This window comes from Salvelinus fontinalis, chromosome 7 (genome assembly GCF_029448725.1).
Source record: "Salvelinus fontinalis isolate EN_2023a chromosome 7, ASM2944872v1, whole genome shotgun sequence".
Classification (NCBI taxonomy): Eukaryota; Metazoa; Chordata; class Actinopteri; order Salmoniformes; family Salmonidae; genus Salvelinus; species Salvelinus fontinalis.
Window position 1 is genome coordinate 17,276,245 of NC_074671.1, and position 16,586 is coordinate 17,292,830.

General features: G+C 43.4%; 3 protein-coding genes across 3 annotated transcripts in view; all 3 read right to left on the reverse strand.

Moving 5' to 3' along the window:
• Positions 1 to 5,462, reverse strand: part of LOC129859117 (spermatogenesis-associated protein 13-like) — a 39,211-nt gene extending 33,749 nt beyond the window's left edge. The window contains exon 1 of the mRNA XM_055928499.1: positions 4,965 to 5,462. Within this exon, the coding sequence (XP_055784474.1) occupies positions 4,965 to 4,973 (9 nt within the window). The 5' untranslated portion in view covers positions 4,974 to 5,462. The remainder of the gene's footprint in view (positions 1 to 4,964) is intronic.
• Positions 5,463 to 6,203: 741 nt separating this feature from the next.
• Positions 6,204 to 8,849, reverse strand: LOC129859118 (complement C1q and tumor necrosis factor-related protein 9A-like). The gene is made up of 3 exons (XM_055928502.1): positions 7,587 to 8,849; positions 7,423 to 7,485; positions 6,204 to 7,320 (listed from the first exon to the last, which is right to left on the reverse strand). The coding sequence occupies exons 1-3, from the start codon at positions 7,771 to 7,773 to the stop codon at positions 6,548 to 6,550; spliced, it is 1,023 nt and encodes a 340-aa protein (XP_055784477.1). The 5' UTR covers positions 7,774 to 8,849; the 3' UTR covers positions 6,204 to 6,547.
• A 430-nt stretch (positions 8,850 to 9,279) lies between these two features.
• LOC129859119 (transgelin-3-like) lies at positions 9,280 to 16,407 on the reverse strand. Its single transcript, XM_055928503.1, has 5 exons — positions 16,282 to 16,407; positions 15,306 to 15,611; positions 14,883 to 15,057; positions 11,194 to 11,296; positions 9,280 to 11,114 (listed from the first exon to the last, which is right to left on the reverse strand). Exons 2-5 carry the CDS (start codon positions 15,483 to 15,485, stop codon positions 10,973 to 10,975), a joined length of 600 nt encoding a protein of 199 aa, XP_055784478.1. The 5' UTR covers positions 15,486 to 15,611; positions 16,282 to 16,407; the 3' UTR covers positions 9,280 to 10,972.
• Positions 16,408 to 16,586: the final 179 nt, after the last annotated feature.

Sequence of the window (16,586 nt, forward strand, 5' to 3'; positions counted from 1 at the left end):
AGACACGCTGATACGCATGTAGGAGACCTTCCACACGCTGATACGCATGTAGGAGACCTTCCACGTTAGACACGCTGATACGCATGTAGGAGACCTTCCACGTTAGTCACGCTGATACGCATGTAGGAGACCTTCCACGTTAGTCACGCTGATACTCATGTAGGAGACCTTCCACACGCTGATACGCATGTAGGAGACCTTCCACACGCTGATACGCATGTAGGAGACCTTCCACACGCTGATACGCATGTAGGAGACCTTCCACGTTAGTCACGCTGATACTCATGTAGGAGACCTTCCACACGCTGATACGCATGTAGGAGACCTTCCACACGCTGATACGCATGTAGGAGACCTTCCACACGCTGATACGCATGTAGGAGACCTTCCACACGCTGATACGCATGTAGGAGACCTTCCACACGCTGATACGCATGTAGGAGACCTTCCACACGCTGATACGCATGTAGGAGACCTTCCACACGCTGATACGCATGTAGGAGACCTTCCACACGCTGATACGCATGTAGGAGAACTTCCACACGCTGATACGTATGTAGGAGAACTTCCACACGCTGATACGCATGTAGGAGAACTTCCACACGCTGATACGCATGTAGGAGAACTTCCACACGCTGATACGCATGTAGGAGAACTTCCACACGCTGATACGCATGTAGGAGAACTTCCACACGCTGATACGCATGTAGGAGACCTTCCACACGCTGATACGCATGTAGGAGACCTTCCACGTTAGTCACGCTGATACTCATGTAGGAGAACTTCCACACGCTGATACTCATGTAGGAGACCTTCCACACGCTGATACGCATGTAGGAGAACTTCCACACGCTGATACGCATGTAGGAGAACTTCCACACGCTGATACGTATGTAGGAGACCTTCCACGTTAGTCACGCTGATACGCATGTAGGAGACCTTCCACGTTAGTCACGCTGATACTCATGTAGGAGACCTTCCACATTAGTCACGCTGATACTCATGTAGGAGACCTTCCACGTTAGTCACGCTGATACTCATGTAGGAGACCTTCCACGTTAGTCACGCTGATACTCATGTAGGAGACCTTCCACGTTAGTCACGCTGATACGCATCTAGGAGACCTTCCACGTTAGTCACGCTGATACGCATCTAGGAGACCTTCCACGTTAGTCACGCTGATACTCATGTAGGAGACCTTCCACGTTAGTCACGCTGATACTCATGTAGGAGACCTTCCACGTTAGTCACGCTGATACGCATGTAGGAGACCGTCCACGTTAGTCACACTGATACGCATCTAGGAGACCTTCCACGTTAGTCACGCTGATACGCATGTAGGAGACCTTCCACGTTAGTCACGCTGATACGCATGTAGGAGACCTTCCACGTTAGTCACGCTGATACGCATGTAGGAGACCTTCCACGTTAGTCACGCTGATACGCATGTAGGAGACCTTCCACGTTAGCCACGCTGATACGCATCTAGGAGACCTTCCACGTTAGTCACGCTGATACTCATGTAGGAGACCTTCCACGTTAGTCACGCATGTAGGAGACCTTCCACGTTAGTCACGCTGATACGCATCTAGGAGACCTTCCACGTTAGTCACGCTGATACTCATGTAGGAGACCTTCCACGTTAGTCACGCTGATACTCATGTAGGAGACCTTCCACGTTAGTCACGCTGATACGCATGTAGGAGACCGTCCACGTTAGTCACGCTGATACGCATCTAGGAGACCTTCCACGTTAGTCACGCATGTAGGAGACCTTCCACGTTAGTCACGCTGATACGCATGTAGGAGACCTTCCACGTTAGCCACGCTGATACGCATGTAGGAGACCTTCGGGCATGAGACTGCACAGAGGGCGCTTCTTTTGTGTATGTAAAACTCACCAGTCTGTGTTCCAAAGAGAAGCTGAGTTTCTCTGAGGAAATGTTGAAGGAAACACGCATGGCTCCCATCACCAAGCCCCGTCCGGCATGCATCTGTGTGTGTGTTCCTCCCCCAGGAATAATCTGATTAAGCAGGCTATACCAGTCGGTGCAGCACTGGTTTCATCTACGGTGCAGCCATTAAGACTACTAGTCAGCAACATACACTATGAGTTAGTCATACATTATAGTACTCAAAGCAGGGAAGCCTTACGACCACTCTACAGCTGCTGAAAACCCACTCTACAGACTCCAGATTATTGGAATGGATAATGTGATTATTCCATCATATTGGTGGATCCATGTAAAATCACATGGAATTTAGAACCATGTGTGTTACTAGGCTATATAAAGCTGAATACTAACTATTATCGCTGGATGCCATCATTACAAGGAATCTGATGGAATCTCTAGCTCACACAGAGAGAGCCTGCTCAGTGTTAATAGTAGATTGATCTACTATTGGGGAGGGAAAGAGGAAGACAGAAGAATGCACTTTCCTCTCATCAGATAGTCTAGTCGTTTTAACCGTTACACTGTCTAACTCACCTAGTCTATGCAACGGAACCAAACCCCATGTACATTCTGAGAAAGTGATTTCCAGAGATTGGGACCTGGCAGTCATGTCTGTGTGCTTGTTCACCAGAATCATTCTAAACCTAGTGCTGTTCAGATTCACTAATCTCTGTCGACACGCCAGGATCTCCTATTGCACAGTTGTTTGGCATTTCTGGTGACTAGTCTGACGAGCACCAGGCCGAGTCCTGTGTGCTAACAAGCAGTGGCCTACACCTTGACATTCAGGATGTTGCAGATAAGTGTCCTGTATAGAGCAGCTGACACGATAGCCTATTCTCTGAAGCAAAGTAGAATTTCTATTTTATCTACACATTATAGCCTAGTTCTGTCTGAATGTTTTGTAACATTACACCCTCCTAACTAGGCACCTGTTGCCAGCTTGTTGAAGTCTAATATCTCACAACGGCCCAGTTTCTCTTCTTTTTGTCCAATGACAGAGGGCATACTGAGAGAGACCGCGCCCCCCTTTGATCGTGGGAAGCCAGGTATTGGGTAGAGAGTGTCACCCACTTTCTCCGTCTCATTCATTCACTCACCTGATATAGTCTGTCAGAAAGCCCTGAATGGGAAACCCAACACCAACCACAGCGAACAGAGGACAAAACGCTACTATGAACACTAGGACTTGTAGGAATGCTGCACACATAAATATCTGACCCAACAAGACACTAACATTCTACATACAAATAGCCTACAGTAAAACGGGTCTGGGACACTGCACATATAGTTAGTGTGGAGGTGAAGTTACTAACACTTGAGGGGCCCAGGCAACCTCTTTCCAGGATGACACAGAACCAGTTATAGCAGGGTATCAAATCAATCCCACTGATAGACCTTTGACATAAGCTTCTCTGAGAACAAGGACATTTATATGAGGCAAAGTTCAAACATAAAAACTCCATGTAACTGCCACTCCTGTGACAAGTGGCTATACTGTGTGAACCCGAAACAGTCTCCTACACCAGTGCAAATACACTGACCAAAAATATAAACGCAACATGTAAAATGCTGGTCCCATGATTCATGAGCTAAAATACAAAATCCCAGAAAATGCCCATATGCACAAAAAGCTTACTTCTCTCAAATTGTGTGAACAAATGTGTTTACATCCCTGTTAGTTAGCATTTGATCCTTTGTCAAGATAATCCATCCAACTGACAGGTGTGGCATATCAAGAAGCTGATTAAATAGCATGATCATTACACAGGTGCACCTTGTGCTGGGGACAATAAAAGGCCACTCTAAAATGTGCAGTTGTGTCACACAATGCCAGAAGTCTCAAGTTGAGGGAGCGTGCAATTAGCATGCTGACTGCAGGAATGTTTACCAGAGCAGAAGCCAGATAATTTCATGTTGATTTCTGTACCATAAGCCGCATCCAAAGTTATTTTAGAGAATGTGGCAGTACGTCTAACCCGCCTCACAACCGCAGACCACGTGCAACCACGCAAGCAGAGGACCTCCACATCCGGCTTCCTCACCTGCGGGATCGCCAGGCAGGTGCTGAGGAGTATTTCTGTCTGTAATAAAGTTTTTGTAGGGAAAAAACTCATTCTGATTGGATGGGCCTGGCTCCTCAGCTGGTGGGCCTATGCCCTCCCAGGTCCACCCATGGCTGTGCCCCTGCCCAGTCATGTGAATTCCATAGATTAGGACCTCATTTAATTATTTAAATTGACTGATTTCCTTATGAACTGAAATTGTTGCATGTAGCGTGTATATTTTTGTTCAGTATATTTGAATACTGGAATTAAATAGCAAAGTTTGTGTGATATATTCAGATATACTACTGAACAGAACATCTATCTGACATGAAGCTCTTCCCCTGACACAGTATAGAACCCTTGCCCGAATGTGTGCCTGGCGTTCCATCCATAGAGAGAGAACTGTTCTGGTATTCCACCTCCCTGGTGTATGGGCGTGTACTAATCAGAAGCTTACAAAAATGTATACCTCTGGAAAAAAATCTACTACAACTACAAATCCATACTGAAAAGGAAGTAACAGGGAATGTTGAAAATTGAAAAAGAGCTGAGAATTAGATGGTAAAGGCGATTATGTTCCTGTTCTTTCGCGTAAGCCAGCAAAACACCCGTTGAAAAAGTGCTTATTTATTTGTATATTTAATTAACTTAGTTTCCGCATAAACCTCTTACTTTGTAGTTTACCGAAACCCCCACAGCACCCAAAGAATGGCATCTCCCACATCACTATAACAACCAGGGGAGTAATGCCCTACATTACACCACCCCCCCTCTTTTGAGTTAACGCTAAAGGAACAAATCAATACTAGAACCCAAACGAATTTGATCAATATTGACTGTGAATGACACATTTATACTCACAAAAAAAGTTGACCAGTTTCATATTAGCCATACATTTGTTTATCATGCAACAAATTGATATTACATTCATCGGCAAGTTGGTTACTTTTGCTTAACTTACCCTTCTCATAGTCGTTGATGTTGTCCTGTACCACCGGTATTTCTCATCAACAAAGCAGTAACTGTTTTTGTTGATTAGATAGCCATAATCGATAAACACTTTACTAAAAGGGTTAGTAAGCTACTTGAAGGTCCAAATGTATTTTGGGTCCTGCAATCGATGACTACACACGAAAACATGTCGGAAGTAGCAGGCTACTGTTTGATAAACTGGCTTGCAACGTCTCGTGACAAATGACTAATTGCAACATTAAACAGTAGGCTAGTTAGCTGGCTAGCTAACCGATACATTCTAAAAGATTTAACGTTACAAAATTGAAAGCTGGCTTGGTAAAAGGTTGCGGGCGAGAAAACATCCGGCGTTGGTTATGCAAATGAATAAATGGGAAAAGAGGGAGTCAATAACTTAAAAAGTTGTTCAAGCAAACTCAGAATCCATTGGTACTCGTACTCAAGTGTGTGAGGCTGGTCGATTATTGGCAGCTCGAGCTGTCGTTTCGGTGGGCAGCATCAGTACACTTGTTGCGGTGATTGCTTGGGGGTGGAGTTTGCTTTCGACCTTCACGGTTTTACTATAGTTACCCCAGCCACAAAGTCAAAATTGGCTATATCGTAAAAATGTATAAAATCTAAAATTAGCTTTTTGGTCTTAATTTAAGGTTAGGGTTAGGCATAAGGTTAGCAGTGTGATTAGGGTTAAAGTTAGGTTTAAAATCACACAGACCAGAAATTGTAAAAAGAGTCGGGGTTTATGACATTGTGGTTGTAGTAACTAGTGACGACCCCAAATTCACTCAAACTACGTTTTTCAAAATGTTTGTGGTGGTCTGACCGCAAAAGAACCACACCTCCTACAGCCAATCACAGTTAAACAAAACATGACCACGGCAGTAAAGCACGCCCACAGTAGGTTGCGCTCCATTGTAAAAAAAACAGCTGTGGATTAATAAATGCGAGCGTCTTCTTCGGACGTCATTTCTGGCACTGACATTTGGCATGCCTTTGAAAAAGTACAGGACCTTCCAGTTGTTTGTAGTATTGCAAAGCTCAGCCTGTTTCCTCATGCCTAAGTGTGTTTATTCATGCCCGCACCCAGAAATGTATATCACATTACACCAGCTGATATATTCTTCACAAATGTGTACCCTACTACTTTGTACATAGGAGTAAATTAAAAGACAGTGAATTGTTTACAGTGTATGACATTTTATTGAAATCAAACAAGATACAAGAACACATGTCACAGGAAATCTGTCATAGTTTGCTGAGTTATCAGAGAGATGATCTTAAATGATAGGCGAAATCAGTTGCAGCATCAAAATATTACACACAATTGTTGTTTAGTTTATGTTCATATTTGATAACAAACCATTTTAACAATGCTTTTGTCATTGTCTAAAATGACTGTGCAGATAGGCTATTAACGTCATGTGAACGACATATTAAAGTCATCTTAACATCATATTAACATATTCAAGTCATATTAACGTCATATTAAAGTCATATTAAAGTCATATGTAACAGGTGGTAATAAAGTATTGTAACTTTCCCATGTTACTTCACTGAGCCATGTGGACCTAACCCCTATTCTGCACCAAAGAGAAGGAACCCAGAGAAGGTTGTATCATCATCTTCATCAGCAAACAGCCCGTTGAAGAGCTCTCCTCCAGCCACCTGCAGCCACACCTTGTCCCCTTTCTCCAGGTGCAGCACAGCCCCGCCTGCCGCCTGGTCCTCACTGCTCTGATAGTTATCCATGGTGTGGATCACCTTCACCCCGTTTCTCACTAATGCTACTTTTACATTACGGGAGAACACAGTGATGTGGTAGGTAAAGTAGTAGGCCCCTGACACCACGCAGGTGAACCGTCCGGTCTGTGGGTCATAATGGTCCTGCCGGTTGTAAATCACCTTGTCAAACCTGATCGGTGCGTTAGCCGGTGGGAGTTTGGTGTATTCGGTTAGACCCACTGAGAACGCGCTTTTTGGGATGAAGAATGTGTCCCCCTTCTCTCCCTTCTCTCCTGTCTCGCCCAGATTCCCTCGCTCTCCGCGGTAACCAATGTTGCCTTTGAACCCTGGGGGGCCGAGGTTTCCCTTCGGTCCTGGTCGACCTGGAGTTCCCAAGGGCCCCTGGATGCCTCGGTCCCCCTGGAGCCCAATCTCCCCCTTCTGCCCTTCAGGCCCCAGTGGCCCCAAATCCCCTTTCGGTCCCTGGATTCCTGGTAACCCGAGCTCCCCCTTCTGGCCCTTTAGGCCCATGGGCCCTGAGACTCCTTGGGGCCCCATCTTCCCCGGTGGCCCCTTCTCTCCATTCTCACCCCGTCTGCCCTTAATTCCTGCCAGACCAGCTGTACCTGCAAATGCAAGGATAAAGGAATTGTGTTTATATTGTCTATCAGAGAAAGCCAGTAGTGATAACTGTACAAAATATTTTTGATGATAAAATACAGTATTACCCAGCTCCCCTTTGTCTCCTTTGGAGCCACTCTGTCCAGTTGGTCCAGTGAGGCCGATTTCACCTTTAATGAATAAAGAACTTTCAAAAACTCATTAGCATGGACCAGAAATGCTGGTTTCTATTGAGACCTATCTAACTGAGGAGGTTGTGCCTTTGTCTTACCTTGATCACCCTTGTCACCTCTGAACCCATCTCGTCCATCTCGGCCTGGCATTCCATTGTGGCCTGGGTCTCCTGGTATTCCTGGATGTCCACAAACACATTCATTCTTCTTGGGTTCTTCCAGTGCTATGCATCTCACAACCAGCAGAAGGAGCAAGAGAGAGACCCTGAGTTTGACCCACACCATTGTCCCTCAAGAGCCAATGCTTCACAGCAGCCCCGTTGAGTATTCTCAGCACTAGATGCACAATACAGAAGAGGCTAATCCAGCTCAACACATGAAGTTCAACACACACTCACACACATATACATTCACAGACACATGCATACAAACTGAGCGCAGGAGAATGAACACAGCTGAATGTTTGTAGAGCCAAGACACCGAAGAAGGCCACACAAACCTTACCAAGAACTTGAAAGGTGGTGACATCACCATGCCAACTGCCAAGCCAGGCATCCCATTGGTTCGACAAGGATAACGGCTATTTTAGGTTACTTATTCTGTGTCCAGCCCTCTCCCCGTTCCACATCACCTGTCCCCTTCTAGAATATTCCCCATTCTCTGGCAGGGTAATGATCAGCTTGGACTGTGCTGGGCATACAGTATCTGTTACCATAGGGATGGTAGCAAGGCAACAAAATGGTGGTGTTCTGTGTTGCTTCCCTGTAGCAGTACATGCAGGATTTATTTAATTTTAAATTGTTTAATTACATTTGTTATTTTAACCCCCTTTTTCATCATATCCAATTACGATCTTGTCTCATCGTTGCACCTCCCCAACCGGCTCGGGAGAGGCGAAGATGGAGTCATGCGTCCTCCAAAACATGACCCGCCAAACTGCACTCCTTAACACCAGCCCGCTTAACCCGGAAGCCAGCCACACCAATGTGTTCGGCGGAAACACCGTTCAACTGGCAACCGAAGTCAGCTTGCAGGCGCCCGGCCCGCCACAAGGAGTCGCTAGAGCACGATGAGCCAAGTAAAGCCCCCGAGGCCATAACCCTCCCCTAATCCGTACGAGGCTGGGCCAATTGTGCCCCACCCTATGGGACTCCAGGCGACTCCTGGTTGTGACACCGCCTGGGATCGAACCTTGGTCTGTAGTGATACCTCAACCACTTAGACCACTACACCACTTGGGAGGCAATACATGCAGGATTTCAATGCAGGTGGCTGTCTAGCTCCTCCCGAATGAGATCTTAAAACTAAAAGGTTAAGGGGGTATTAGGGATGAAGAGTAAGATGGTTTTCAGATGCCTAATTGTTCTTCAATGATTTCATTTTGAATGTCAATGTATGATAAAATGTCCCTTAGTTAGCGACTGAAATCATTAGCAACAGAACAAGACAAGGGACACTCGGGATGGGGAGATGTTAACGTATGTGTGTTTATCTTCTGCATCTGAAACATCAACATCAGCAATATTGTTAAATGCTTGACCCCATAAATTACACCATTGCCATCAACTCTGACCTTTCCGGTTACTGTTCTAGAACCTACACACCCATCCCTAACCCGAATGGAATGCCTAGGAGGAGTGTTTGTTTTAAGCAACATTATCTTCACAGATAGCATTCCTTAGAAGTCTGGTACTTCTCTGATGATGGAAATCCATTGGAAAAGATATTAGACAACCAAATATAAAGACGTCTAAGAGCGATGACTTTAGTATATTTCACAGATCAGAAAAATAGATTTTTCCAGAATCAGTTTTTATCCATGGATTTGTCATATTCTCTACACACAAGATTTCAGATATAAACATATTTCTTAATGTAAACATGACAAATTATATTTAAAAATATATAAACAAGCATTATCAGGCCAGGAACAGAATGATCCTTGTGTCACTTTCATACAAGATGGCTCTATAACAGTGGTGTAAAGTACTTAAGTAAAAATACTTCAATGTACTACTTAATTCATTTTTGGGGGTATCTGTACTTTACTTTAGATATTTTGGACAACTTTTACTTTTACCAAAAGTACTCGTTACATTTTGAATACTTAGCAGGAAAGGAAAATGGTCCAATTCACATACTTATCCCCTACTGCCTCTGATCTGGTGGACTCATTAAACACACATGCTTTGTTGTAAATTATGTCTGAGTGTTGGAGTGTGCCCCTGTCTATCCGTAAATAAAAAAGAAAAGAAAATGGTGCCTTCGGGTTTGTTTAAATAAGGAATTTGAAATGATTTATACGTTTACTTTTGATACTCAAGTATATTTTAGCAATTACATTTACTTTTAAAACTTAAGTATACTTAAAACCAATTACTTTTAGACTTTTACTCAAGTAGTATTTCATTGGGTGAATTTCACTATTACTGGAGTCATTTTCTATTAAGGTATCTTTACTTTTACTCATGTATGACAATTAAGTACTTTTTCCACCACTGCTCTTCAACAATCATGGGATTGGCTGAAACACACATGGACACATCCAGTACATACATTATAATTACACATATGTTATAAATCCACAGCACAGAATGTTTGTCAAAAAACAGAACTGAAAACATGCCTTTGAATTCCTCTGCATTATGATGGGTGACATTTCTTATATAAGGCATAGTTTAATGTCTGTTTGCTGTATTAACCAGGCACAACGTGATGGTCATTTGGTTACAGCAGTTACTGCAAAGTCTTCACATAATTAACACAAGACAGCAGAGGCATCATCGCTCATTGAGTTCCATTCGGTTATACATGAAACATCTCATGAGGTATAGCAAACCCTCCATGACTATACAATGACTCAGACACACTTACTGTACATACAAACAAACAAATAAAGCGTTAAATAATTAAAATATGTAACATACTATAACATGGTCTTGCTCTTATATTTGATAGTAGTGTAAAATACTATTTGCTTGTTTTGTAGAAGGACAACTTTTGTAGAAGGACTGCATGGATGGAGAGAGCAGGACTGCATGGATGGAGAGAGCAGGACTATATGGATGGAGAGAGCAGGACCAAGGAGGACTGGAGAGTGGGTGTGGGGTAAGCAGAAACTACTGAGGTCTGTAGGAATCATGGTGTGGTTGGGGTATATAGAGCACCCTTTTTGGGTGTTGGGGACGAACATTAGAAATGTGTGTATGTGTATGTATGTATGTATGTATGTATGTATGTATATGTATGTATGTATATGTATGTATGTATGTATATATGTATATGTATGTATGTATGTATGTATGTATGTATATATGTATGTATGAATGAATGGCTGGTGTTGCTCTGGAAGGGGGAAAAGGGGTTGGGTCATTTCATGAGGTTCAGGAAGTGTGGTGGAGCTCTCTTCTGGAGGTCCAGTAACTGGAGTACACCGCCAGGCTAGGGAGTGGCTAGCAGCTGGCTGAGCAGCTGGCTGGTGTCTCTACATGATCTGGCGGTGCGATCCGTAGCCCGTCATGCCAGACTGCGAGGCCCCACGGTTGCTGCCCATCTGTAGACCAATCAGACTCTGGCCCTGACGAAGCTGGTCCTCAGAGAACTCCCGCCGGTAACCCTGAGCTTTCCTTCACAGACCAGGACAAACAGGAGAGTTGAGATGTAGAACAACACTCACACAACAACGGGGTCGTGGCCAGTCCTTACCTGTGGAACCAGTCTCGGTCGCCACGGTAATGTCCGTCGTCCTTGGTGAGGGCAACACTTCCTAGGGCCATCAAGGTTCTCTGCACCGCAGCCATGTCCTGCCCTGTAACCATAACAGAACAGAACCTCACAAGCACTGGACCCCATCCAGACAGCAAAGAACAGGCAGGGCATCAAATAGGCAAACAGGTTCCAAATAAAACCAACTGCAAACACAGCTACATCTTGAGTAATGTGTCAAAAAATATTTGAAATGTTTCCATGGAGTATGTATGATCTGGATAGTGGACTATAACAGTGGTGTGTACTCATGGATGCCAAGGTAAGCCAGACTTCCCCCAAAAATTACCAAGAAAAAAAGAAAATAATGTATCTTCCAACTCTCATAATTTTCCTTCAATTCGCAAAAGGCTGAATGTATCTCACCGGAGAAAGCATCAGAGTGAAACAGCGCCCCTCTGTCTCTGTATGTTTAGGCCATCTATCTGATGCTGTGTGGCCAAAAAGAGTATGATATTGTTGCCACCCGTAGCATTGAAAAAAAAGGGAAGCCAACGATCATTTGGCCTCCCTTGATAAAAAAAGTATACTATATTAGCCAATCAGCATTGAGCTAGACTGAGTGAGTCCAACTGTGAATGGTCTTGGTGCACCCCCTCCCCCCAAAAAAAGTGTCAAGGGAAACCAGTTTGGACTTGGCTTCACACCAATCACATTAAAAGCCAAATATCATTGACAGAACTTTTTTTGTATTGTTGCATCTCATTGTGTTGTTGTCCTCCAGTGGCTAGCTAGCTAGGTAAAATTGTCCCTTTCCTAAATTAGCCATGTGGTTTTACTTATTTCTCCATACTGGCCAATGATTATAACGGCGATTCTGATCCAACCATAAATTCATACATTGTGCCTCTGGCTTGAGAAAATGGAAGTTCAATCTGTATCTAGATGTAGTATACTAATGTTAACTAGCTGCCTAATCTTTGCCCATGAAAGGAAGTTAGGCTAGCAAACTAGCATTTTAGTCAGGTAGCCTAGGACAACAAAACTAAAAGCATGTACTGTATGACAGAGTGATAGACCGTTTCTCAACATGAAAGAGAGGAGAATGGCATTGGCATTTCTCTACAAGTAAGGTGGGTCAACATATTTTTTCTACTCTCACACACACAGAAATTAGTACCATGTACAGCCAAATGATATTTAGCTTATGTTGATTGGACTAAATTGTTTTTGGTATCCTTTAGTTGTCACTGAATTAGACTAAGCATAGGTGATGTGATGCTGTTGAAATGTTGTAGAAATGGTGCTGGAAAAGTGGAGGCAACTCCTGTTTTCTTTGTGACTTACTGTAACTCTGGTGTTCTAAATCAATAGTTGTTCAGTAGTCTGAGAATGTCGGAAACTTTAGCTTGTTTGACCATGCTGTAAGTCATGTAACTGTTTCATTCAATATGCTTTGTGGACTTCACCAGACAGAGGTTACTCTCCAGTTTTGTGATGAAACAGAGGTGTGGTTGAATTTATTCTGCCACTGTGTCTTCTTATTGTCTCGGCCTTTAGGCCTATATATCACAGTGTCAAGGCATATGAACTAACAGGTTACAGAGCAAACAATGCAATTATCACAACACATAGGTTGTAATATGCTTTTGTTTTTTGACTTGGTTTCCCCAGTGATTTTACCCATGTACCCCTGCTGGACTATAAAGAGTTGTAAATTTCATTGTGAGTATTGATGGTCATGTACAGGCAGACAGAGCTCAGCAGAGACGCAAGTGTGAGACTCTGCGTCATTGAAGAAGCATATCAACTTCGCCCGGATTTATGGAGACTTTATCCTGTCTAGGACTGGGGTGCCGCTAGCGGCACACCCCCCCCCCCCCCCCCACATTCCACTGAAAAGGCAGAGCCGCGAAATTCAAAAAATATATATTTTTTAAATATTTAACTTTCACACATTAAAGTCCAATACAGCTAATGAAAGACACAGATCGTGTGAATCCAGCCAACATGTCCGATTTTTAAAATGTTTTACAGGGAAGACACAATATGTAAAGATGTAAATCTATTAGCTAAACACATTAGCATAAGACACCATCTTTTATTTGTCCACCAACACCAGTAGCTATCACCAATTTGGCTAAACTAAGATATTGATAGCCACTAACCAAGAAAAAACCTCATCAGATGACAGTCTGATAACATATTTATGGTATAGGATAGGTTTTGTTAGAAAAATGTGCATATTTCAGGTAGATGTCATAGTTTACAATTGCACCCACCGTCACAAATGGACTAGAATAAATACATAGAGCAACGTGTTTACCTAATTACTAATCATCAAACATTTCGTAAAAATACACAGCATACACTAATCGAAAGACACAGATCCTGTGAATACAGACAATATTTCAGATTTTCTAAGTGTCTTACAGCGAAAACACAATAAATCGTTATATTAGCATACCACATATGCAAACGTTACCAGAGCATTGATTCTAGCCAAAGAGAGCGATAACGTAAACATCGCCAAAATATATTAATTTTTTCACTAACCTTCTCAGAATTCTTCCGATGACACTCCTGTAACATCATATTACACAATCCATTTACAGTTTGTTCGAAAATGTGCATATTTAGCCACCAAAATCATGGTTAGACAATGACAAAAGTTGCCCAGCTGGTCAGACAATGTCGTGCGCCATATTAGACAGTGATCTAGTCGTATACATAAATACTCATAAACGTGACTAAAAAATATAGGGTGGACAGCGATTGATAGACAATTTAATTCTTAATACAATCGCTGATTTACATTTTTTAAATTATCCTTCCTTTTCAATACAGTTTGCGCCAAGCGAAGCTACGTCAAACAAAATGGCGTCATAAGCGATTAACATTTCTCGACAGAAACCCGATTTATCATAATAAATTGTTCCTACTTTGAGCTGTTCTTCCATCAGAATCTTGGGCAAAGAATCCTTTCTTGGGTCTAATCGTCTTTTGGTCGAAAGCTGTCCTCTTGCCATGTAGAAATGCCCATTGCGTTCGGCATGAACTGGAACCGTGCCCAGAGATTCACAGTGTCTCAGAAATAAATGTCCCAAAATCGCACTAAACGGATATAAATTGCTATAAAACGGTTTAAATTAACTACCTTATGATGTTTTTAACTCCTATAACGAGTAGAAACATGACCGGAGAAATATAACTGGCTACACTAATGCTTGGAAAAAGAGCAGGTCGGTGTCCACCGCGCGCCCGACGCATCTGGAAAAGAGTTCCTACCTACACGTGTTTTTGTTTTATAGGGGCTGTGATTGCGCAATCGACACCATTCAAAGCGTCATCACGTAAAGGCATCCAGGGGAAGACGTAAGCAGTGTCTGTATGCTCATAGCGTTCACAGTGGCCTTTAAACTGACTCCAGATCAGGGGCCAAAATGTGTGAAATATGACTCCATGTCAGGGAAATTGCTGTAGAATGAGTTCTGTTCCACTCAGAGACAAAATTTCAACGGCTATAGAAACTAGAGACTGTTTTCTATCCAATAATAATAATAATATGCATATTGTACGATCAAGAATTTAGTAGGAAGCCGTTTAAAAATTACACGATTTCCATAAATAGTGACAACAGCACCCCCTAGCCTCAACAGGTTATATGTGCCCGTGAACGTGCAGCCCACCTTCCCACAGGTCCACTGTCTGGAAGATGTCTGTAGAGATTACTCCGTAGGCCTCGGCAGCCTGCAGGAACTGGGAGATCTTCTCCATCTGCTTAAAGGCCATCTGGGTCTCCAGAATCTTCTTGATGGGCTCATTACCACGCGGGTACAGGCTATTGATGAGCCTACACAGAATCTACAGGGAGGAGGAGAGAACGGTGGAGTAAGGGGAATACAGATACATGGATAAAGAAGAGAAGAAGTAGAGGGAGAAAGGAAGAGATTGATCAATGAAAAGAGGGAGAGATAAACAAAGAAAAAGGCAGAGGAGAGCATACATTGATGTCATTGTTAGGTTATATAAGCGATCAATTATACATCACTGACCGCTGTCCAGTCAATCAGTGAATCGTATTGAGCTTATTCATTCTCATGCATACTCACTGTTCCATCCATCAGCCAGGTCTGGAAGTTCTGTCTGCCTGGCTGTGGTCTCTCCAGGTTCCCCCCACACTGAGCTACGATCCATTCCACCAGCCGGGCCTCCAGGTCCAGATCATACTTCAGCTCTATCTTCTCCTGCACCTCCTTGCTCAGCCCGTAACTGGGTCCCCTGTTAGCCATGGCTCCTCCTGTCCTGCTCACCCAAACAGACAGACAGACAGGCCAGACAGACACCCACTGACCAGTCGTCTGCAGCTCCACTGACCAACACCCTGGAGCAGTCACAGCACTGGCAGCCTGCACCTGCTACACAAAGGCAATACATCATGTAGAAAATGGAACGTTGTCAAGCACTGTTAAAGCAATGCTACTGTATTAACATCCAATTCCTGACATCAGAACAATAACTAATGCAAAGTAGTCACATTCTTCAAGGTGCATTATAAGGGACAACATTTATTTTTATTTTGATCATTAGCTACATCACCTGTTGTTTACGTGATTTACTTTTCTTTCCTCTGCTTTCTCCCTAATGGCCCTTGTGTCCCTTACAGCACAGGCACTAAGCACATCCTCCCAGATCGCTAGCCTAAATGGGTGTGGTCCTTGGCACCCGTCCCACGCACATTCTAATGAGGTAGCCTATGGTAGCCTAGACTGTGGGCGTGCTGAGCATAACATCGAAAAGCAATCGCATTGCATTGATTGTGTAGCCTACCATGAATGCGAAAATGTTTTTTTTAAATTCACCCCCCAAAAAACGTATAAATTAGGAAGTCGAATTATGAATTTCAATCATGCACTTTGTAGGAAAAGTATAAGATTTGTAAAAAAAACTAACGCAAGTTTTCCGAATATCTCCTAGATAATTAAAAAAACTAGCAATTCCGTTTAATTATTAATGCACACAACAACAAAAAAATAATGCGCTGCTTAAATAATAATTTAGACGAATAAAAACTCCGGGCACACTTACTGGAAGAAAGAGGAGAGAACGTTCGTCTGGTAGGTGATGTGTGGTTAATTCCACTGAGCTGGTCAGCGCAGAGGATGCTGAACCCGCGACGCATGCGTGGGTGAGGCTCTGGACTCAGTGTCCGGGAGTGGCACGCCACCGGTTTTATATGTGCGGCGCCAAGAGGAGGATCCTTTAGATCTCTGATACAAAATGCGACAGGCCAGCGGGAAGAAGAGGAGATGGCAAAGCAAGGCAAGGCAAGCCTACGATCAGCTTTAAGGCTATGTGGGCTGACCATCATTGTCATAAAGTCCAGTGGCGAT

Coding starts and splice junctions, on each gene's coding strand:
- LOC129859118 (XM_055928502.1), bottom strand. CDS start 7,773: ATGGTGTGGGTCAAACTCAGGGTCTCTCTCTTGCTCCTTCTGCTGGTT. Junction 7,486..7,586: donor AGGTGACAAGGGTGATCAAG/GTAAGACAAAGG, acceptor TATTCATTAAAG/GTGAAATCGGCCTCACTGGA. Junction 7,321..7,422: donor AGGAGACAAAGGGGAGCTGG/GTAATACTGTAT, acceptor TTGCATTTGCAG/GTACAGCTGGTCTGGCAGGA.
- LOC129859119 (XM_055928503.1), bottom strand. CDS start 15,485: ATGGCTAACAGGGGACCCAGTTACGGGCTGAGCAAGGAGGTGCAGGAG. Junction 15,058..15,305: donor CCTGGCTGATGGATGGAACA/GTGAGTATGCAT, acceptor TCCTCCCTGTAG/ATTCTGTGTAGGCTCATCAA. Junction 11,115..11,193: donor GACCGAGACTGGTTCCACAG/GTAAGGACTGGC, acceptor TGGTCTGTGAAG/GAAAGCTCAGGGTTACCGGC.